Source organism: Plecotus auritus, assembly GCF_963455305.1.
Source record: "Plecotus auritus genome assembly, chromosome: 8".
NCBI classification, from domain to species: Eukaryota; Metazoa; Chordata; class Mammalia; order Chiroptera; family Vespertilionidae; genus Plecotus; species Plecotus auritus.
In genome coordinates this window covers 131,949,671-131,972,784 of record NC_137782.1, presented here as the reverse complement: position 1 = coordinate 131,972,784, position 23,114 = coordinate 131,949,671, and the positions used below count along the sequence as shown (strand labels likewise).

The window sequence follows — 23,114 nt, the reverse complement described above, 5'->3', positions numbered from 1 at the left end:
ACTGTGGTATCGGGCCTAAACTGGCGGTCGGACATCCCCCAAGGGTTCCCGGATTGGAGAGGGTGCAGGCCGGGCTGAGGGACCCCCCACACGAATTTCATGCTCCGGGCCTCTAGTTTTTAATAATATATCAACCTCCAGAAATGAATTCTCCATTACTAGTATATTAATAACTGCAGTCTGTTCATGTGCTTCTTTCCTGTTGTGTCCCCTTGACTTTCCCTAACTACTGCCTTGAATTTTGGATTGTTTATTCCCATGCCTTAAAAAAAGTTATCACATATATATGTTTGTGTTAATGTACATAATACATTGGTGTGCTGGTAAATTGGCTCTTTGAAAAAATAATCCCTGATTTCTAGCACTTTTTAAATTTCCACTTTACAGCTGAAACCGGTTTGGCTCAGTGGATAGAGCGTCAGCCTGCGGACTGAAAGGTCCCAGGTTCGATTCCGGTCAAGGGCACGTACCTTGGTTGCGGGCACATCCCCAGTGGGAGGTGTGCGGGAGGCAGCTGATCGATGTTTCTCTCTCATCGATGTTTCTGGCTCTCTGTCCCTCTCCCTTCCTCTCTGTAAAATATCAATAAAATATATTTTAAAAAAAAAATTTCCACTTTACAAATTCCCCAACATGGCTGATTTTAAGCTACCAACATGACATCATTGCATGTGGAGCTGGGAAGAAATGCATACCATCAGCTTCTGTGAGCCAGTACGAGCCAGCCCCAGCTCACCCCTGACAGTATGCCATTTTGTTTTAGTTGTTACTGAACTATTTCATATTGTGGCCTTGATTTTCATTTCCTTAAAACAAAGAGATTGAACAGCTCTTTGTGTTTATTGGCCGTATGTTTTCTCTTCTGTGAAATATCTGTTCAAGGTGTTTTCCTATTTTAATATTGTATTTTTTTCTTAATGATTTGTAGGCATTATTTTTTTCTTTAATTTTTTACTAATTTTTAGAGAAGAAGGGAGAGGGATAGATAGAAACATCGATTGGCTGCCTCCTGCACAGTCTGTACTGGGGATCAGGTCTGCAACCCAGGCATGTGCCCTGATGAGGAATTGAACCTGTGACCTCAATTCAGCCACTGAGCCACACCAGCCAGGCTAGGCATTCTTTATATATTCTTGAAATCAATTCTTTGTTATAAATTTGTGTTGCACTTATCTTCTAGTTTGTAGGTTACCTTTCTTACTTTTTATTTATATATTTTTTAAAATGTTTTTATTGATTTTTTTTTAATATATTTTATTGATATTTTACAGAGAGAGGAAGGGAGAGGGATAGAGAGTTAGAAACATCGATGAGAGAGAAACATCGATCAGCTGCCTCCTGCACACCTCCCACTGGGGATGTGCCCGCAACCAAGGTACATGCCCTTGACCGGAATCGAACCCGGGACCCTTCAGTCCGCAGGCCAACGCTCTATCCACTGAGCCAAACCGGTTTTGGCTATTGATTTTTTTTTTTTTTAGAGAGAGAGAGAGATAGAAACATTGATGAGATAGAAACATCATCGATCAGCTGCCTCCTGCTTGCCCCTGATTGGGGATCGAGCCCAAAACCCAGGCCTGTGCCCTGACCTGGAATCGAACCTGTGACCTCTTGGTTCCTAGGCCAAAGCTCTACTGCTGAGCCACACCATTTCAGCTCTTTTTTACTTTCTTAAAGGTGTCTTTTAATGAACAGAAGTTTTTTATTTTAAAATTTAGTGCTTTTTTCTTGTTTAAATAAATGTTGTATAATTATTTTACAGAGTGAGATTTCCTAGCTTAGAGCCAAACAAATTGTTTTTCTGTCAAGCTCATGAACATCTAAAGAACCATACCAATAAAATCTAACTTGATTTACTTAACAAAACTCTAAACTTATACCTTGAATTATGCTTTAGTACTACATTATGATAATTAAAGAGGAATCAGATAAATTATAGATGAGAAAATTTAAACAGAGGGAGAGATAGAAAAACTGAAAGAGTTAAGTTGGGCAGAGAAGCTAAAAAGACAAAAGGACTCAATAGAAACAGTAGATGTTAGGTAAATGTTGACATAACTTGTCCTCTTTTGAGCTCTGATGGATTAACCACAGTAGTTCATCAAGAGAGAAATTAACCTGTAGGCGAACTGGCAGAAACCAGAAGAAAATGTGGTCCACTTCTGGTTTTCTCACTCTACGGTTTTCAAATCAGAGTTTGTAGTATAAAAGTATACAGTTTAAGATAACTTTCAGCCCTAGCGGGTTTGGCTCAGTGGATAAAACGTCGGCTGAAGGGTCCCAGGTTCGATACTGTCAAGGGCATATACCCGGGTTGTGAGCTTAATCCCCAATAGGGGGCATGCAGGAGGCAGCCAATCAATTATTCTCATCGTTGATGTTTCTATCTCTGTCTTCTCCCTCCCTCTCTGAAATCAATAAAAAATACATATTTTTTTTTATCACCCATTGTATTTTGGTATACTTTTCTTAGGTTTTCTTAATTATTTCACTTTTCAGATATATGTGGGTCCAGACTACAAGAAACAATAGAAATTAAGAAAAAAATTTTACACAGTTATATGTAGAGATTGATATTGAATTTGGCAGGTGCAATTAATATAGCTAGCTACATGTTGTTTTGTTTGTTTTATATAGCTACATTTTGAAAAGCTAGAATCTTTAAAACATATTTTTTTAACTCCATGAATTTTTACAAAGTAAATGAGGCAATCTCTTTTGTGCCCTTGAAGAAGTCTTTATGGGATGATTTTCAGATTTCTATGAGAATCTAGAATTAGATTTTTATAACTTGTTCATGCAATGGAGCACCCATTAAAACATAATGGCATTTTTAGTATACCCTATTAAATTGACACATATAATTCATCATAAGAACTAGAACTAATACTATTTTTCTTAATATATTTTTATTGACTTTTTACAGAGAGGAAGGGAGAGGGATAGTTAGAAACATCAATAAATGAGAAACATCATCAGCTGCCTCCTGCACGCCCTCTAGTGGGGATCGAGCCTGCAACCAAGGTACACGCCCTCGACTGGAATTGAACCTGGGACCTTTCAGTCCACGGCCGGACGCTCTATCCACTGAACCAAACTGGTCAGGGCAATACTATTATTTTTTTTAAAAGAGCCTGGCCTGTGTTGCTCTTTTAGTGTCGACCCATGAACCAGGAGATCACAGTTTGATTTCTAGTCAGGGCACATGCCCGAGTTTTCAGACTCTATCCCCAGTAGGAGGCATGCAGAAGACAGTTGATTGATGATTCTTTCTCATCATTGATGTTCCTATATGAAATCAATAAACATATATTTTAAAAAGTAATAAAAAGTAAATTTAAAAAATATATACGACATGTAAATTCACAGTTACATTGCCTGTTGCCTAAGTAAGCAAAGTTTATTAATTTTTAAAATGAGCTTACTGCTCTCTCTTGTTTGCTTTGTTTGACTCTAGACAGGTACCAAAGAAATACAGAAATGGGAAAGAAATTTGAAAATTGTGGAAATTCTTTTCATTAACTTGACTGTTATTTTGCAATTTTCAGGGGAAAAGAAAATATTTTAGTGGGCAACACCTCCTTCACAGAAAACTTGTGTTTCACGTGAAGCATAGTTTGAGTCATAATAGTCTACAATAGCAACTCTTAACTTTTTCTCCCTATCCTTACTAGCAATAGGATTGAGTATACTCCCACGGATAGACCTTGTTTAATAGATAACAGACTAGGGCTTTTGCCCTAGTTTGATCATAGTAACTCTGTTTGATAGCACTAACTTTATACCTTTCCTTCCCACTCATGAAAGTACATTGGAATGCAACTGAGAACAACTATTTTTAGAAATAACCTTAAATTCTCCCAAAAAGAAATAAATTAAAATATTTTTTTAACTTTAAATAATTTTTTAACTTTTCAATTACAGTTGACATACTATATTAGTTTCATGTGACAACACAATGATTAGATATTATATAACTTAACTAAGTGATCACCCCAATAAATCTTTTGCCACCTAAAACCATACATAGTTACTATAATATTATTAACTATATTCTCTATGCTGTACTTTACATCCCTGTGACTGTTCTGTAACTACCAATTTGTACTTCTTAATCCCGTCACCTTTTTTACTTATCCCCCAACCCTCCTCCCATCTGGCAACTGTCAGAATGTTATCTGTATCTATATTCTGTTTTGCTTGTTTATTTTGTTTTTTAGATGTATTTTGTCTGGTATAAGTAATGCTACCCTGTTTTTTTTATTTTTTTTTTTTTTTGGTTTCCATTTTCATGAAATATCTTTTTCCATCCCTTTACCTTCAGTCTGAGTGTATCTTTCAATCTGAAGTGACTCTTTTTAGATAGCATATATAAGGGTCTTGTTTTGTTATTCATTCAGCCTCTGTGTCTTCTGATTGGAGCATTTGATCCATTTGCATTTAAAGTAATTGATGACAGATATATATTTATTGCTATTCTATTATTCATATTTTTTATCTTTTTTCTTCTTAAAGAAGACCCTTTAACATTTTTTGTAATACTGGTTTGGTGGTAGTGAACTCCTTTAGCTTTTTCTTGTCTGGGAAGCTCTTTACCTGTACGATAATTCTAAATGATAGCTTTGCTGGGTAGAGTAATCTTTGTTGTAGGTCCTTGCTTTTCATCACTTGTAATATTTCTTGCCAATTCCTTCTGGCCTGCAAAGTTTCTGTTGAGAAATCAGCTGATAGTCTTATGGGATGACACTCAACCAACTAGGCCACATGGGCCAGAGCTAATATTCTCTCTTTGTCTTTAACCTTTTTCACTTTAATTATGATGTATCTTGGTGTGGGCCTCTTTGGGTGCATCTTGTTTGGGACTCTGCGCTTCCTAGACTTGTATGTCTATTTCCTTCACCAAATTAGGAAGTTTTCCGTCATTATTTTTTCAAATAAGTTTTCAATTCTTTGCTCTCTTCTTTTTCTGGCACCCTCATGATACAAATGTTGGTATACTTGAAGTTGTCTTAGAGGCTGCTTATACTATCCTCATTTTTCTGGATTCTGTTTGGCTGTTTTCTGCTTCCTTATCTTCCAAATCTCTGATTTGATCCACTGCCTCATCTGCACCAGTGTTGATTCCCTGTAATGTATTCTTCATTTCAGGTAGCATATTCTTCATTTCTGACTGTTGGGTTTTTTTAAAATATTTTCTGTCTTTGTTTTTATGTTTCCTATCTTTTCATTGAAGGTCTCACTAAGTTCATCTACTCTTCCCCTAAGTTCATTGAGCATTTTTATAACCAGTGTTTTGAGCTCTGCATCTAGGAGATTGCTATTCTCCATTTTGTTTAGTTCTTTTTCTGGCGTTTTCTTCTGCTCTTTCATTTGGGACATGTTTCTTTGTCTCCTCATTTTGGCTGCCTCCCCGTATTAGGTAGAGCTGTTACATCTTCTGGACTTGGTAGAATGGCCTTATGTAGTATCCTGTAGGGCCCAGTGGCACAGCTTCCCTGATCACCCAAACTTTGCACTCCAGGTCCACACCCGCCTTGATTGCTGGTGGCACCTCAATGGGAGAGATTTATCCCCAGGCTAATTGGCTCAGTTATGGCACCTGCCTGCTGGCTCTGTGGAGGGGAGAGGGCCCAAAAAAGGAACAATGGCCTGTGCCACTACTTCTGTCTGGGAGAAAGCCACTCCTCCAGCTCTCACCCCGTTGCCAGACAACTCGGTTTCTCCCTGTATGTCCCTGGTTTCCCAGTGCTGGAACTCAGAGCAAGTGAGACCAATTAAGTCCTTACTTGGGTCCTTTAAGAGAAACACTTGAGACTTGAGACTCTAGCAGCCCTCTGTCTAACTCAGTCACAATCCAAGCTGGTTTTCACAACCGGAAGTTACAGGGACTTCTCCTGCTGGCATTGGAACCCTGGCCAGGGGGCCTGGTATGGGGCTGGGACTCCTCACTCTACAGGGAGCATCTCTGCATCCAAGATATCTCCTGATTTTTATTCGCCACTCATGGGTGTGGGACCAGCCTATTCCACATCTCTGACCCTCCTACCAGTCTCGATGTGGCTTCTTCTTTATAGCCTTAGTTGTAGGACTTCAATTCAGCTGGATTTCAGGTGATTCTTAATGATGGTTGTTCTGTAGTTTAGTTGTAAATTTAATGTGGTTGTGGGAGGATTTGTGTACAGCGTTTACCTACTCCACCATCTTGACCAGTTAAGCCATATACTTCTTAAACTTGAATTATTTTAACAATAAATACTATCCATGTGTACAGTGGCTACAGTGTTTTTGTATCTTATTTTATATTTGAATAAAAAATTAATAAATTGATTAGTGTTTATCGCATGTAGCTAAAGCATAAGTTAGAAGAATCCTAATAGACATTCCATGACGTGTGTATCTTTTGAAGATCCTTAAGTGAGGCATCTGGGCCCTAGAGTTCCACTGGAGTTGTCCGTGCCTTGGAGAGGGTATCCTGGAGAGATACCATAATCCCAACTACTTCTGTCTGGGAGAAAGCCACTCCTCCAGCTCTCACCCCGATGCCAGACAACTCGGTTTCTACCTGTATTCTTAAGCATTCCTTTCCCACCTTGCTTCACTGTAAGCTCCAAACCCCAGAATGGTGTACAGCTGAATCGTAGCAAGGTTCTATGTAAGACCAAAATTAATTTTCTGTGGCTTTTTTCTAAATCTCCCCAAGTTTTTATCCTCATGTCTGCGATTTATAAAATCCTTGAAAATTTTGAAACTAGCTTATTTGTAGTGTAACAGATGTACACGTGTGTGTGTGTGTGTCCAAACCCATGACAACATTTAATAAAAAAGTAAATTAATAGATTTGAAAAGAATGGCTATTTAATTTAAACTATTTTTTTTTTTATAGATTTTGAAGGTATGGCTTTTCTTGAAACTGAGCAAGGAAAACCATTTGTGTCAGTATTCAGACATTTAAGGCTACAGTATATTATCAGTGATTTGGCCTCTGCACGAATTATTGAACAAGATTCTATAATACCTTCAGGTAAGAGAATATAATGAAATTATGATTTTAAGTAATATCTTTCTGATTATAATAGTAATATATATCATAGAAAAGCATACTTAATAGAAATTATCCTTAATCCCAGGAAGGTACACTGTTTTATACCAAAGCTGAATCATACCATGCAGGTAATTTTCTGTGTTCACATCATATATTTTGGGTATTTTTCCATATCATTAAATACTCTTCAGAATATTTAAATGGCTATATATTTTTCTGTAATATGGGTCTTCTTTCATTTTATTAACTAGTACACTACTTTGCACCAGACTTTTTAAAATGGTTTTTGTAGTATTCTTTAAAGTTTATAACTGCTTTTTTCTATTAATACTCCATAAATTTGCTTATTTTCTTTTTTCCTTAGTCTAGTCTTAAAGCTCAATCAAAGCAAATGTAATAACTTTGCTAATTATAATTTAAATTTTTAAGACAATTACAGATTTAATATTCTCAGTTAAATCTCTAGTGCTTGTATAAGATTCAGTTTAGTACTATATATGCATATAAGAAGCATAGAATAGACTTTCTGTTTGAAGACTTACTTGTAAATTTGCAAACATTAGTAATAGATTTGTCTGAAAAATTGTAATTATCTGATACCTCAGTTTTTAATATAGCGGTGTTTATAGATTTAAATTGTTCTTGTAATCTGTATACTTATTTAGAAAGGTATTCAATGGAAAGCAAACCTAGAGTAACACTCTGATACATTTGAAAGTAATGTATTTTTATAAAATCACTCTAATAGGTTTATAGACATTGTTTTTCTATTAGTTTCATATGAATCATTTTTATTTTTATTTATTATTTTTTTTAATGTTAAGGAGGACTTTATTCAGATCTAGAGGCCTGGTGCATGAAATTCGTGCATTCGGGGCAGTGGGTACCCTCAGCCTGGATTGCGAGAGGGTGCAGGTCAGGCTGAGGGACCCCACCGGTGCATGATTGGGGCCGGGGAGGGACGCAGGAGGTTGGCCAACCGGAAAGGGACCACTGGAGGGCTCCAGGGCATGTTCAGCCCATCTCTTGCTCAGTCCCAATCGGCCGGACCCCAGTAGCAAGCTGACCTACTGTTTGGAGTGTCTGCCCCTGGTGGTCAGTGCACATCATAGCAAGCGGTTGAGCAGCCTTGGCATATCATTAGCATATTACTCTTTGATTGGTTGAATGGACGACTGGACACCTAGCATATTAGGCTTTTATTATATAGGATTATTGTGAGAAATGTAGAGAACTATTTCAACAAGGGAGAGAGATCAAGCTCAACTCCCCATATGAATCATTTTTATAATATTAGTTTTAGAGAGCCAAGATGAGAGGGTGTGTACTATATTTGCATGGTTGTGGGGTTTTTAGACACAATTTCTCTGAAGATTATATTCTCTACTAGAAACCCAGTGCACGGGTGGGTTCCGGCCAGCCCGGCCGCAATCAGGGTGGATTGGGGCCAGGCCTTTCGGGAGGAGGAGACAGTGGGAGGTTGGCTGGCCGGCCTGCCCCATTCAGGGCCCAATCAGGATCGGGCCAGTTGTGGGGAGAGGCCACAAGCGATTGGCCGGCGAGCCCTGCCCCAACTGGGGTTGGGGGGCCAATTGAGGGCAGGGCCGGCCATGGGGAGGAGCTGTGGGCGGTGGGCCGGCCAGTTCCACCCCCGATTGGGGCTGTGGGAGGTTGGCTGGCTGGCCCTGCCCCTGATCGGGCCGGTTCGCTGGCTGCAGTAGGCACCATAGTAACCGGTCATTCCAGTCGTTATGGTGTTCCAGTTGCTGGCTTTTTATATATATAAATAATTTAGTAGTTTTAGTGTGTGTTATATACCAGGCCCTAGCAATGGGGTAATACTACATGCTAAGGCCAATTTAAACGAGAGATAGAGAGACAGAGAGATTCATTGATATGAGAACAAACTATCTGTTGGCTGCCTCCTTATGCCCCCTAGCAGGCATTGAGCCACAGTTCAGGCATGTGCCCTGACCAGGAATTGAACCAGCAATTTTTCAGTGCATGGGATGACACCCAAACTGAGCCACACCAGCCAGGGCCAATGATACTTCTTTTTAAGGCTCTTTATAAGTGAATTTTGAAACAGGTTAAAAAAAGAAAGTCTGTTCTAAAGTAATTTAATTTAGGTGTGTCTGTGGTGCAAGTAGATAAACTTTATATTTTTTGGAATGCAAAGTGGGTATTAGTAATTTTAGTCTGAAATATTTAATTCAGTGTAAAATGAAAATAATTTAGATCCCATATTTCTGACTAGATTTCAGCCTTTTTTTTTCTGACTTAAAATTATGGTGGGGCTTTTTTCATTTTAGTGAATACTCCATCTTACAGTTATAAATGGATGAATAGGTTTTCCTATATCCCAATAAAAATTACAGTTTCAAAGCAGGATATAAATTAAAATGATATTCTATTCTCTTTGTAAGGGATTAAAAAGTGGCATATAACTCAAATTAGATAGGTTAGTGTGTGCTCTGAATAGCAGTATATCCTACATTTGAAATAAATTAAAATAATTTTTATTACTTAGCTAAAATTCATTGATTATTTTTCAGAAATAATGCCAAACACATGTTAATATTATTATGCATTCTGAAGAGTTTTACTACATCCATTTTGACAATCTTTAGGTAAAAATTTTAAGAAATACGTTTAATTTCAAGAAAGGAAGGATTTTGTATAGAAACAGTCTATTTTAGGATTCAACTATGTCAAACACATTTGAACTCCATTGTTTCAAGAAATTAGATCTATCTTAGGTCAGATTAATAAATCTGTTTTATTCCATACTCTCCTTGTGATACTTCCCTCTCCCTTGGTACCTCTGACCTATCTTGTTATTCCTCCCAAACCTTTCTGTTATGTGTTCTGGAACTAGGGTCTATAAACTTCCATATCTTCCTTTCATTTATTTAGCTCTCCCAGAGGATACTATTTTCTCTCTATAGAGGACTTTCTGTCTATTAAGACACCATGCCCCAGTGTAGGGGTAGGAGGCCAGAAAGTCCTAGCCCCTCAATGCCCTTTCCCAATGTTATTGCATATGATCAGACTAACCCTCTATCCTTTCTCTCTTCTCTTCACATTCATATAAGACTTGGACACTTTATTTACCCTCTACCTCCCCACTCCTGTACAGTCACATAATGATCATTCCACTTAATAACCTAGCTTCCTAGTAATTTGACCTCAACTCCAGTAACATTTATGTTTGCTGAACATTAGGCACTCACCACCTCTGGAAACACCATGAACCTTATAACCCAGAATTTCTTAGCATGAGAAGTCTGGTAGTCTTCAGGCTATATATAACCTTCTAGTATATTCATAGCCTCATTCCCTTTACATTGTTATTTTATTTCCAATCCATTTTAAGCCTTAAATTCTTAAAAATTTTAAATCCTTTACATTTTTCCATGTTTCTAATATATTTATTCATTTTTACATTTTAGGATGGCTGTCTTCTGTGTATAAACAGCAGTGGCTTGCTATGCTCCGGGCAGAACAAGACAATGAGGTGGGGTAAGTATGTTACATTATATCATTTCTCATTAGAAAAAAACTTTGGCTATATGAATTTAAGGGCATTCATTATATTGAAAAATCAGTAACAATGTTGAAAAATCAAGAGCTATTAAAATAGAGCAAAGATCATGTAATCAGCTTTATTTCTTATCTTTCTACTAGAGGCCCGGTGCACAAAATTCGTGCACTCGGGGGGCATGGGGAGAGCGGCCCTCAGCCCAGCCTGTGCCCTCTAACAGTTTTGAGAGCACTCAGGGGCTGTCCAACGGACAGTTTAGGCCTGCTCCCCATGGAGGTTCCCGCCACTGCCACTGTACTCGCCAGCCATGAGCCCAGCTTCTGGCTGAGCAGTGCTTCCCCCGTGGGGGCGCATTGACCACCAGGGGGCAACTCTTGCATTGAGCGTCTGCCCCCCGGTGGTCAGTGAGCGTCATAGTGACCAGTTGTTCTGCTGTTGGGAACAGCGACACCCCCCAAGGGGTCCTCTATTGCGAAAGGGCACAGGCCAGGCTAAGGGACCCCACCAGTGCATGATTGGGGCTGGGGAGGGACTGCAGCAGGGCTCCAGGGCATGTCCAGCCCATCTCGCTCAGTCCCGATTGGCCAGACCCCAGCAGCAAGCTAACCTACCAGTCAGAGTGTCTGCCCCCTGGTGGTCAGTGCCATCATAGCGACTGATCAACAAGTCGACTGTGTGCCCCCTGGTGGTCAGTGCACGTCATGGCGACTGGTCAACCAGTCGACTGTCAGCCCCCTGGTGGTCAGTGCACGTCATGGCGACTGGTCAACCAGTCGACTGTCAGCCCCCTGGGCGGTTGAGTGGCCTTAGCATATGATTAGCATATTATGCTTTGATTGGTTGAATGGCTGACTGGACAACTGGATACTTAGCTTGTTGTTAGGCTTTTATTATATAGGATAACATTATCAACCTTGTAAATATTTATTTTTCTGGTCAATTATAATAATGGAATGTTTGAATTGTCATTTGCTATATTAGTGAAATTGAGTAACTCATATACTTTGTTTCACCTAGTGTTATATTACAATTTTCTTTCAACGTATTACAATATTACTTGGAATAATCCTATATAATAAAAGCCTAATGTGCTAAGTGTCCAGTCATCCGGTCGGCCATTCAACCAATCAAAGCATAATATGCTAATGATATGCTAAGGCTGCTCAACCGCTTGCAATGACATGCACTGACACTAGGGGGCAGACAGTCGACCAGTTGACCATCCTATGATGTGCACTGACCACTAGGGTGCAGACAGTTGACTGGTCGACCAGTCGCTATGATATGCACTGACCACCAGGGGTAAGATGCTCCGACCAGTAGGTGAGTTTCCTGCTGGGGTCTGGCTGATCAGGACTGAGCAAGGTGGGCCAGACACACCGTGGAGCCCTCCCGCAATCCCTTCCCAGCTGGCCAACCTCCCGCGTCCCTTCGTGGCCCCGATCATGCACTGGTGGAATCCCTCAGCCTGGCCTGTGCCCGCTCGCAATCCAGGACCCCTCGGGGGATGTCAGAGAGCCGGTTTCAGCCCAATTCCATAGGCCAGGCCAAGGGACCCCACTGGTGCACGAATTTGTGCACCGGGCCTCTAGTGCTTTCATAAAGCATGATTTTTATGAAGAATTTTGAGTCTAAAATTAATTAACATCCTCTGGTTACAGATTGCCTTACCCAAAAGCATATGACCTTCTACATAAATATTTATGGGAAAGAAAACTGTCCCTTCTTTCAATTCACAGTCCTTTGTGGTTTGCAAAAGTATTTCCACATTTATTATTTGATCTTTATACTAGTTCCTTGGTATGAGCAGAGTGATGAGACAATCCATGTGTGAGTACAGGGGTCCTCAAACTTTTTAAACAGGGGGCCAGTTCACTGTCTCTCAGACCGTTGGAGGGCCGGACTATAGTTTAAAAAAAAAACTATGAACAAATTCCTATGCGCACTGCGGGCCTGGGACAAGTCGGCTGCTAAGCAGGACAGGCAGTGGCACCCGGCGGGCCGGATAAATGTCCTCGGCGGGCCGCATGTGGCCCGCGGGCCGTAGTTTGAGGATGCCTGTGTGAGTATATAAAAGAGGTCTTAAGAACTTTAATATTTTTGCCCCTGATCCCTTTTAACCATTTTTTTTTAAAGATTTCTTTTTTATTGATTTTTAGAGAGAGAGGAAGGGAAAGGGAGAGAAACATCGATATGAGAGACATCAATGGGCTGCCTCCTGCATGCCCCCTACCAAGGATCGAACCTGAAACCCGGGCCTGTGCCCTGATCGGGAATCAAACTGGCAACCTTTTAGTGCACGGGTTTATGCCTTACCAACTGAGCCACACCGGCCTGGGCTAACTCATTTTTATATACCAAAGAACTTCCTAAAATAATGGCCTCATTATGTTTATATCCAAACAATGAGTGTATGAAAGTTTCATACGAATTTATTATAATGACTAGAGGCCCAGTGCACAAAATTTGTGCACTGGCGGGGGAGGGAGTTTGTCCCTCATCCCAGCCTGCACCTTCTCCAATCTGGGACCCCTTGGGGGATGTCTGACTGCCGGTTTAGGCCCGATCCCACAATGCACCTTGAGGTCCCCTATGTGGGATCGGGCCTAAACCGGCAGTCAGACATCCCTCTTACAATCTGGGACTGCTGGCTCCTAACCACTCACCTGCCTGCCTGCCTGATTGCCCCTAACTGCTTCTGCTTGCCAGCCTGATCACCCCCTAACAGCTCCCCTGCTGGCCTGATTGATGCCTAACTGCTCCCCTGCCCAACTGCCCTCCCCTGCTGGCCCGGTCACATCCTACTGCCATCCCCTGCCAACCTGATCTCGCCCCCAACTCCCCTCCCCTGCCGGCCCAATCGCCCCCAACTGCCCTCCCCTGCCGGCCTGATCTTGCCCCAACTGCCCTCCCCTGCAGGCCTGGTCCCCCCAGCTGCCCTCCCCTGCCAGACCAGTCACCCCCAACTGCCCTCCCTTGCTGGCCTGATCTCACCCTTAACTGCCCTCCCCTGCCGGCCTGATGGCCCCCAACTGCCCTCCTCTGCTGGCTTGATGGCCCCCAACTGCCCTCCCCTGCTGGCCCGATTGCTCCCAACTGCCCTCCCCTGATGATCGGGTTGCCCCCAACTGCCCTCTCCTGCTGGCCCGATATCCCCCAATTGCCCTCCCCTGCTGGCCTGATCTCGTCCCCAACTGCCCTCCCCTGCAGGCCTGGTCCCCCCAACTGCCCTCCCCTGCCGGCCCAGTCACCCCCAACTGTCCTCCCTTGCTGGCCATCTTGTGGCAGCCATCTTGTGATGACATGGGGGCAGCCATCTTTTGATGATGCGAGGGCAAGAGGCCACCTAGGTCGGCTTTTATTAGTATAGATTATGAGATTATCCAGAGTTCTTAGTTCTACTTTATATCCCATCTTTTTCCAAATATATTCACAGAATACTTATCTTATACAAACACTAGTGGCCCGGTGCACGAAATTCGTGCACATTAGAGGAAATAATTTAATATTGCTATTTGCCCTTTCTCTATAATAGAAGTGTCAGAAATGAAAGAAAATTAGTAAAATGTATATGAAAACCTTTCTCCTGTCAGAGTCTGGGGCACACCACTGGACCCAGAGTCAAGTCCCTGCCCACCCACATGCGCCTCAAAATCACATGAGACCCAGACCCGCCCCCCCCCCCATTGGGATAGATCCAGACCTGGCTAGTCCCACCCTTGTCAAGCCCCGCCGGGCAGGGAACATAGCCTCAGGTCCCCTGGCCCGGCGCTCAGACCCGGGTAGGGGGGCATCCCTTGAGTTCCCCCATCAAGCCCCACCAGGCGGAGGGGGGGGGGCGCAGCCTCAGATCCCCCAGCCCAGCACCAGGAGGGGGGAACAGCCTCAGGTCCCCTGTCAAGCCCCATCAGCAGGGGGGTGCAGCCTCAGGTCCCCCCTGGGCGGGGGGCACGGCCTGAGTTCCCCCGACCTGGCACTGGGTGTGCACCTTGAGGTCCCCTGTCAAGCCCCACCAGGCAAGGGGGCGCAGCCTCAGGTCGCCTGGCTCGGTGCTGGAGTGGGGGGTGCGGCCTGAGGTCCCCCGGCCTGGTGCCGGGGTGGGGGGCGCGGCCTGAAGTCCCCTGTCAAGCCCCACCTGGTGGGGGGTGTGGCCTGAGGTCCCCCGGCCTGGCACTTGGGCCTGGGGAGCAGCCTGAGGTCCCCTAGCCCAGCACCAGGAAGGGAAGTGCACCTTGAGGTCCCCCATCAAGCCCCGCTGGGTGGGGGGTGTGGCCTGAGGTCCCCTGTCAAGCCCTGCCAGGTGGGGGGTGCGGCCTGAGGTCCCCCGGCCTGGCGCTGGGGCGGGGGGAGCAGCCTGAGATCCCCTAGCCCAGCACCAGGACGGGAAACACACCTTGAGGCCCCCTGTCAAGCCCCACCAGGTTGGGGGCACGGCCTGAGGTCCCCCGGCCTGGCGCTGGGGCAGGGGGAGCAGCCTGAGGTCCCCTAGCCCAGCACCAGGATGGGAAGCGCATCTTGAGGTCCCCCGTCAAGCCCTACTGGTTGAGGGGCACGGCCTGAGGTCCCCCGGCCTGGCGCTGGGGCGGGGGGAGCAGCCTGAGGTCCCCTAGCCCAGCACCAGGATAGGAAATGCACCTTGAGGTCCCCTGTCAAGCCCTGCCAGCCTGAGGTCCCCTGTCAAGCCCCACGGGGGAGGGGGAGGGTGTAGCCCAGGGGTGGGCAAACTTTTTGACTCGAGGGCCACAATGGGTTCTTAAACTGGACCGGAGGGCCGGAACAAAATCATGGATGGAGTGTTTGTGTGAACTAATATAAATTCAAAGTAAAGGAGCGGAGGGGAGAGCAAGAGAACCGGATAGAACAGCTGGATCCGCCCGCGGGCCGTAGTTTGCCCACGGCTGGTGTAGCCTCAGGTCCCTGCTGATTGCTTGTTAAGCCTCCTTATGGGAACTTGGCCTCAGCTGTGGGTGCAGCCATCTTTGTGATGGAGTGATGGTTAATTAGCATATTCCCTCTTTATTAGATAGGATAAGATTGTTGAAACAAATAATAAATCAAAAACTAAAAAACAAAAGTTAATTCTCTAGAGGAATTCAGATTTGAAGCATTTTGGTAATGGAGGAAATACTTTATAAATCATTCTTCTTCTTTTGTATATTCAGTTTTTAACTGTTGGATGTTCTTTATTTTTTAAAGATTTTTCTCATCTATATACTTATTGAATTTAAAATAGAGTCTCACCGAAGGGATTGAGCTAGAATAGTGGTTTTCTTGCTCTCAGAAGTATAGAATTAATTATATTGGCCCTCATGAAGCACTCTATCCACAGATATTGAACATCTGCTCATTCTACAGGGCTATTAAAGTGAGGACTAGATTTAATCAATGAATTCTTATTTTTATCTGCACCACAAAATATTTATTTTTTTAACAAGTTTTAAAACATTTATTTTTTTAACTAGTAACAAGTTTTTCTGTTCTTTTTAACTCACAATTCTTTTTCAATTATTAGTTGCCTATTTCCTATGGGATTTCATGATTTATGTATATTTCTAGGCCTCAAGAAATCAATAAAGAAGAACTAGAGGGAAACAGCATGAGGTGTGGTAGAAAGCTTGTCAAAGATGGTGAAGTAAGTATCGGTTGTGACTTTTAATATTTCTCATACAAATTGCTCTACTTTCAGTGCAAAATTCATTTTTAGTTACAGTCAGACACCAGAAGAGCTTTGTTGATACAGTCTCTATAGCATGATCTCCTGGACAAAAAGTTACACGCTCAGTGGTGATTGATTATTCAGCCCTGTATCACTGTTGAACTTTTTGGGTCCAGAAAAAAGATATGAGCCAAAACTGGTTTGGCTCAGTGGATAGAGCGTCAGCCTGTGGACTGAAAGGTCCCGGGTTCGATTCCGGTCAAGGGCATGTAACTTGGTTGCGGGCACATCCCGAGTAGGAGGTGTGCAAGAGGCAGCTGATCGATGTTTCTCTCTCATCGATGTTTCTGACTATCTATCCTTCTTCCTTCCTCTCTGTAAAAAATCAATAAAATATATATATTTTTAAAAAAATGTTTAAAAAAAAAAAAGATATGAGAAGATGATCCCTGGGCAATACAGAAATTAGGATAAATAAGCAATTATATGGGAACTGTTACATAGTCGAAAAAGTAATTCTATTTTATAATTACCATCAAAGACATTCAAACCATTTCATTGCTAGAATGAAGAATTACATTTTTCATTACCCACAATATAAATGTATAAAAGTGAAACAAAAGTGTTATGAATCAATCTGCTGCTGTGTCCAAAGATCCTGTTTGCTATTTTATTTTTTGTTTTGTTAATCCTTGCCTGAGGATAGTTTTCCCCATTGATTTTTAGAGAGAGAGGAAGGGAAGGGGGAGAGAAAGAGACACGTGGATGTGAGAGACACACATCTTACTAGTTGCCTCTCTCACACATCCTGATCCACGGTCAGGAATAGAGCCTGCAACCAAGGTATATACCCTTGACCAGAATCGAATCCTCAACCCTTCAGTCAGCTAGGGCTCTCTTTAATTTTATTAAAAAGTGGATTGTGACTCATTAAATTTATTTTATGATCCACTAAAGGTACTTAAACTACATTTTTTAAAACTCTACCCCTTCAAAATCTCCATTTCAAGCATATCATTTTTAGACTTTACCTCCTATTATCTTTCTAGCTCTATCTCCTCTAGCACCTGACTCCAACAGCTTTTTTTTTTTTTTTAACTCCATTGATTTTTAGAGATATTGGAAGGGAGGAGTGGTGGGAGGGAGAGAAAATGAAACATACATCTATGTGAGAGAGGCACATTGATTGGTCGCCTCCCGCATGCACCCCGACAGGGGCTGGAAATTGAACCTGCAACCCAGGTACATGCCCTTGACCAGGAATCAAACCCGGGACCCTTGGGTGTGCAGGCCAATGCTCTACCACTGAGCACACAGGCCTGGGCCCTTGGCTTGTATGCATAATGTCCCTCTTGTCAAACTCACCTGTCAAAACCCAATTCTTATTAAATACCAACTTTCCATAAACTCCATGCCTGCCCCAAACAGATGAATGTAACTAACTAAAGAAAAACACTATACCCCAGCAGGGGCTTGTAACTAAATCTCAAGCAGGTCTTGAGTGTTGCATGGTGATCCTTATAAAGTTCCCTAAGTGAATGTATCCTCCCACTCTGAGTAACTCTCATACCTTCTTCAAAGGGGCAGTGCTACTACCCTCATTCTTACTAATGGCCTTGCTTCTTCATTTGGAAAATAAGAGTAAGAGAATTTGTACATCCTCTAACCAATAATCCTACCACGCTAGCTGCATCTGTAGCTATGTGACGCACTTTTTTTTTTTAATTTTATTTATTTTATTTATTTTTTATTAAGGTATTATATGTGTACGTATCTTACCATTGCCCCCCCTGTGACGCACTTTTCCTCTTATTAGAATAGATGAACCATTTGCTTCTATCCTAGTCCATTCCCTCCTGGACTCCATCTCTTCTCACCTGTTCAAAAGTTTTGTTCCTGCAGTTATCACCTCTCTCTCCTGTGTCATCAATTTTTCTCTTCTAGCATATTTAGCTGCAGCTTTACCCATCTTAAACCATATCCTGACCCCACATTCCCCTCTAACTACCACTTTGTTTCTCTGCAGTCCTTTGAAGCAAAAATCTGAAAAAAGTTGATTGTGTTTGTTGTCTATTCCTGTTTTCTAATGCTCTTTTTTTAATACATCTTTATTGTTCAGATTATTACAAATGTTCCTCTTTTTTCCCCCATAGCTCCCTTCCACCCTCTGCCCTTACCCCCCCTCACTGTCCTCATCCATAGGTGTGCGATTTTTGTCCAGTCTCTTCCCGCACCCCCCAAAACCCCTTTCCCCCCGAGAATTGTCAGTCCACTCCCTTTCTATGCCCCTGATTCTATTATATTCACCAGTTTATTCTGTTCCTCAGATTTTTAATTCACTTGATTTTTAGGTTCACTTGTTGATAGATATGTATTTGTTGTTCATAATTTTTATCTTTACCTTTTTCTTCTTCTTCCTCTTCTTAAAGAATACCTTTCAGCATTTCATATAATACTGGTTTGGCGGTGATGAACTCCTATAGCTTTTTCTTATCTGTGAAGCTCTTTATCTGCCCTTCCATTCTGAATGATAGCTTTGCTGGGTAGAGTAATCTTGGTTGTAGGTTCTTGCTATTCATCACTTTGAATATTTCTTGCCACTCCCATCTGGCCTGCATAGTTTCTGTTGAGAAATCAGCTGACAATTTTATGGGTGCTCCCTTGTAGGTAACTAACTGTTTTTACTCTTGCTGCTTTTAATATTCTCTCTTTGTCTTTTGCCCTTGGCATTTTAATTATGATGTGTCTTGGTGTGGTCCTCTTTGGATTCCTTTTGTTTGGGGTTCTGTGTGCTTCCTGGACTTGTAGGTCTATTTCTTTCACCAGGTGGGGGAAGTTTTCAGTCATTATTTCTTCAAATAGGTTTTCAGTATCTTGCTCTCTCTCTTCTTCTAGCACCCCCATAATTCAGGTGTTGGTACGCTTGAAGTTGTCGCAGAGGCTCCTTACACTATCTTCATATTTTTGGATTCTTTTTTCTTTTTGCTTTTCCGGTTGGGTGTTTTTTGCTTCTTTGTATTTCAAATCTTTGACTTGATTCTTGTGACCCTCTAGTCTGCTGTTGGATCTTTGTATATTATTTTTTATTTCAGTCAGTATATGCTTAATTTCTAGTTGGTCCTTTTTCATATCCTTGAGAGTCTCGCTAAATTTATCGGCCTTTTCTAGAAAATTCTTGAAAAACCGTATAACCGTGGTTTTGAACTCTATATCCAGTCATTTGCTTTCCTCCATTTCTTTCATTTGTGACCTGTTTCTTTGTCTCCGCATTTTGGCTGCTTCCCTGAGTTGATAGAGTGGCTTTGTGTGCTAGGTGTCCTATAGGGCCCAGTGGCTCAGCCTCCCCAGTTACCTGAGGTGGACACTCTCGGTGCACCCCTTTGTGGGCTGTGTGCACAGTCTTGTTGTAGTTAAGCCTTGATTGTTGCTGGTATCACTGGCAGGAATTGACCTCCAGGCCAATTGGCTGTGAGGATCAGCTGTGTCTATGCTGGGAGAACTTCTGTGCTGGAGACACTCTTATGAGACAAGACTTGTTGCTTCATTGGGGCTTTGGTACTCACTGAGTCTGCCCCCTGAGTGTATCCCTTATGTATCTGAAGAGTTGTAATCTGGATGGTCCCACTCTGACCCCTGGGTATACTGGCTCTTGGGTCTCCAAGGAGGTGCTAATTTAGCCTCTGCCTGAGGCCACCCAGCAGGAGCTACAGAGAGATCTGCAGATTCCTCTTCTTTGTTTGGGTTTTGGAGGTGCCCAGATGAGGCCCAGCTGTGAAGCAATGCAAGCTGCTGCAGGGCCTTGGGCCTTCTTTTGGATGTTCTGGGTCTCACTGACTCAGCTGCAGTTTGTTAGACAAATTTAGAATTCAAAGGACCACACCATTTATATGCAAAAGCCTCTGCGCTCAGCTTGGATGGGGCGGAGTCTCAGGGCGGAGCAGACAGCAATGGCTTCCCGTCAACCCTGCCCTAAGAGGCCCCTGGGTCTCAGTGTCCCGCAGTAATCGCTGCAAGCACCTCTGAGAGAAAGCCGCCCTCGAGTTCCGCCCGCTGTCAGAGAGTCCAGTTTCTCCCCATATGAGTCTGGGTCCCCAGAGTCTCGCCCGGAACTGGAGTTCAGAGCAGTCGGGAGCTTTTGTCTCCCTTCTGATTGAGAAAGCCAGCCGTGTCCTCAGTTGCCAGCCCTTTCCGTGTGCGTGCCTTCGTACCTCTGCCTTCTGCAGCTCCTCTGAGTCTCAGTGTGCTTTTCTCTTTCCTTCTAGTTGTAGAATTTCCACTCAGCCAGCCTTCCTGTGGTTCTGGATGATGTCCGTTTTGTCTTTTAGTTGTAGTTTTGAAATGGTTGTGCAGGGCAGTAGTTTAGGTGTTTACCTATGCCACCATCTTGGTTTCTCCTCTAATGCTCTTTTGAATCCACTCTAATTCATTTACTTCAGTAAACTCCAGTGAAGCTATTATGACATTGTTATCAGTGATTTCCACATTGCTAAGTGAAGTAGTTGAGATTTTAGTCTTCAGAAAGCTCTTAGCAATGTGACACGTCTGTTTACTTCTTCTTGGAGATATTCTCCATTTGAGTTCCAGAACTGCATACTTTGCTGATTTTCTTCCTACTTTATTGGCTGCTTATTCTGCATCTTTGCTAGATTCTTTAACTCTTTCTCAACAAGTGTTGGTGTGACTAACACCTCGGTACTTGGACTTCTTCCCTATCTATGCTCACCCCTAAGTGATCTCACCTTGTCCCATGACTTTACTCTGATGACTTCTAACTCCAGATTCATATATCCAGCTACTTGCTTGACATCTTTCTTAGAATCCTAGTAGCATCTCAAATATCCCAAGAGTCCCAAGCTGAATTCTTGGACTTCATCCCCAAGCTCCCTACTTCCCAAATAGCCTACAATTCGTAACTGGCTCCTTTGCTTATATTGCATAAGCTCCAATCTTTGGATTCTTCTTTCTTTCATACCACACCTGTTATCCACCAGAAACTCCTCTAGGCTCTACCTTCAAAATATATTCTTCACGTGTTTACTACTACCACCCAAGTCCAAGCCACCATTATCTCTTGCCTGGGCTGTTATGGTAGCCTCCTAACTGCTCTCCTTGTTTTTTATTCTTGTTCTCCTACATTCTATATTCCATACAACAGTGAAAGTCATCTTTATAAAGTACAAGTTAGATCATGTCACTTCCTTTCATAAACTTTTCCATTAGCTTCATACCACACTTAGAAGAAATTCAAACTCTTCCTTATCATGGTCTGCTAGGCCCTACATTTTCTGGCCCCTGACTTACTTACTCTCTGAACTCATCTCCAGCTTTTGTCCCCCTCAGTTATTGCCCTAGCCACATCGCCATTCTTGCCATTCCTCAGATAAGCCAAGCATGTTTTTCCCTACAAAGCTTTGTACTTACTGTTCTCTTTGACACTCTTTCCCCAGATAGCTATCTAGTCCATTTCTTAGTTGACTTGGGCCTCCACTCACCTAGCATCTCCTTAGAGAGACTTTCCTTGACAACCTGTCTGAACCAGCAGGCTCCCCAACTGCAAGCCCCCCTCCTCTGCCTTGTTATCTTTCCTGACAATTCTGTTCCCTTTTCTTCCATTCCACTTCAGTCCATATGCATTATTAATCTATTTCCACACAAACATTAAAATATACATTCTATTAGGGCAGAAACTTATTTACTGCTACTTCTTCAATGCCTAGAGCACATAGTATGTGCTCAATAGATATTGGTGAACAAAACTATTACATTAGTTTTGTACCGGTAATTCAGAGTGCCAACTAAACACTTAAAGACCCTAACTTTACTTCACTGTACCACACCATCTTACTTAATAGCCCCTCATTATTAAACTGTAGGATAAACAAACTTGTGAACCTAATATGGATTTAAAACTATTCAGTTGTGTATCTGTTGGTTACTTACTTACGGTATTTTAAAGTACTTTTAAAGCAAGGTAGATTTTAATGGGCTCTTACTACCTCCATTTAGACTCCTAGACCCTTAATCTATACCTACTTAGAGTTGCAGTGAAAAGCCACATTACATTTGATAGAATTATATCATGGAGATATACAAAACAGATCACGAAGAGGTGATATTAGGAAAGTACTTTAAGGAACAATGATCATAAAGGCTGCTTTTGGGCTTTGATATATACTCTATCTGTATGGTACACCTTTATATATATTCACAGATATATGGAAAGCCTCAAGGGAAAGGCACTGTATGGAAGCCTCAAGGGAAAGGCACTGACCAAAAGTATGGACCCATGAGAGAAATATTTGGAATGAGTTAGAAAAAAACACACATTTTGAACTTCGACTTGCTAGTGTGACAAACTGAAGTAAATCTTTCTTTTTTGTGTTTCTTAGTACTGCTGGCGGTGGACAGGTTTTAACTTTGGCTTTGACCTGCTTGTAACTTACACCAATCGATTCATCATTTTCAAACGCAATACACTGAATCAGCCCTGTAGTGGATCTGTCAGTTTACAACCTCGAAGGAGCGTAGCATTTAGGTAGGTTGAGATCTCCCCACCCTATTTCAACTCACTCCCAAAGAAATATAAAAAAATGAAATAAAACCTTGGTAATTTACACCAACAATAGTAGAACTTTGATAAGATCCAAATATATGAATGTGCAAGGGAATGATAAGGCTCCACTCCTATAATCCTATATAATAAAGAGTTAATATGCAAATTGACCATCATGTCCTTGCACAAGATGGCCGCCCCCATGTGGTCACAAGATGGCCGGCAAGGGAGGGCAGTTCGGGGAACCAGGCCTGTAGGGGGGGGCAGTTGGGGGTGACCGGGCCTGCAGGGGAGGGAGGGCAGTTAGTGGGGACCAGGC

The 23,114-nt window shown here is 42.5% G+C and overlaps 1 protein-coding gene across 2 annotated transcripts in view; it reads left to right on the top strand.

Moving 5' to 3' along the window:
* Positions 1 to 23,114, top strand: part of GMCL1 (germ cell-less 1, spermatogenesis associated) — a 53,743-nt gene that overhangs the window by 19,910 nt on the left and 10,719 nt on the right. For both annotated transcript variants that reach the window (XM_080684081.1, XM_080684082.1), the window contains exons 9-12: positions 6,884 to 7,021; positions 10,495 to 10,564; positions 16,143 to 16,218; positions 22,632 to 22,777. In XM_080684081.1, the coding sequence (XP_080540207.1) occupies positions 6,884 to 7,021; positions 10,495 to 10,564; positions 16,143 to 16,218; positions 22,632 to 22,777 (430 nt within the window). The remainder of the gene's footprint in view (positions 1 to 6,883; positions 7,022 to 10,494; positions 10,565 to 16,142; positions 16,219 to 22,631; positions 22,778 to 23,114) is intronic.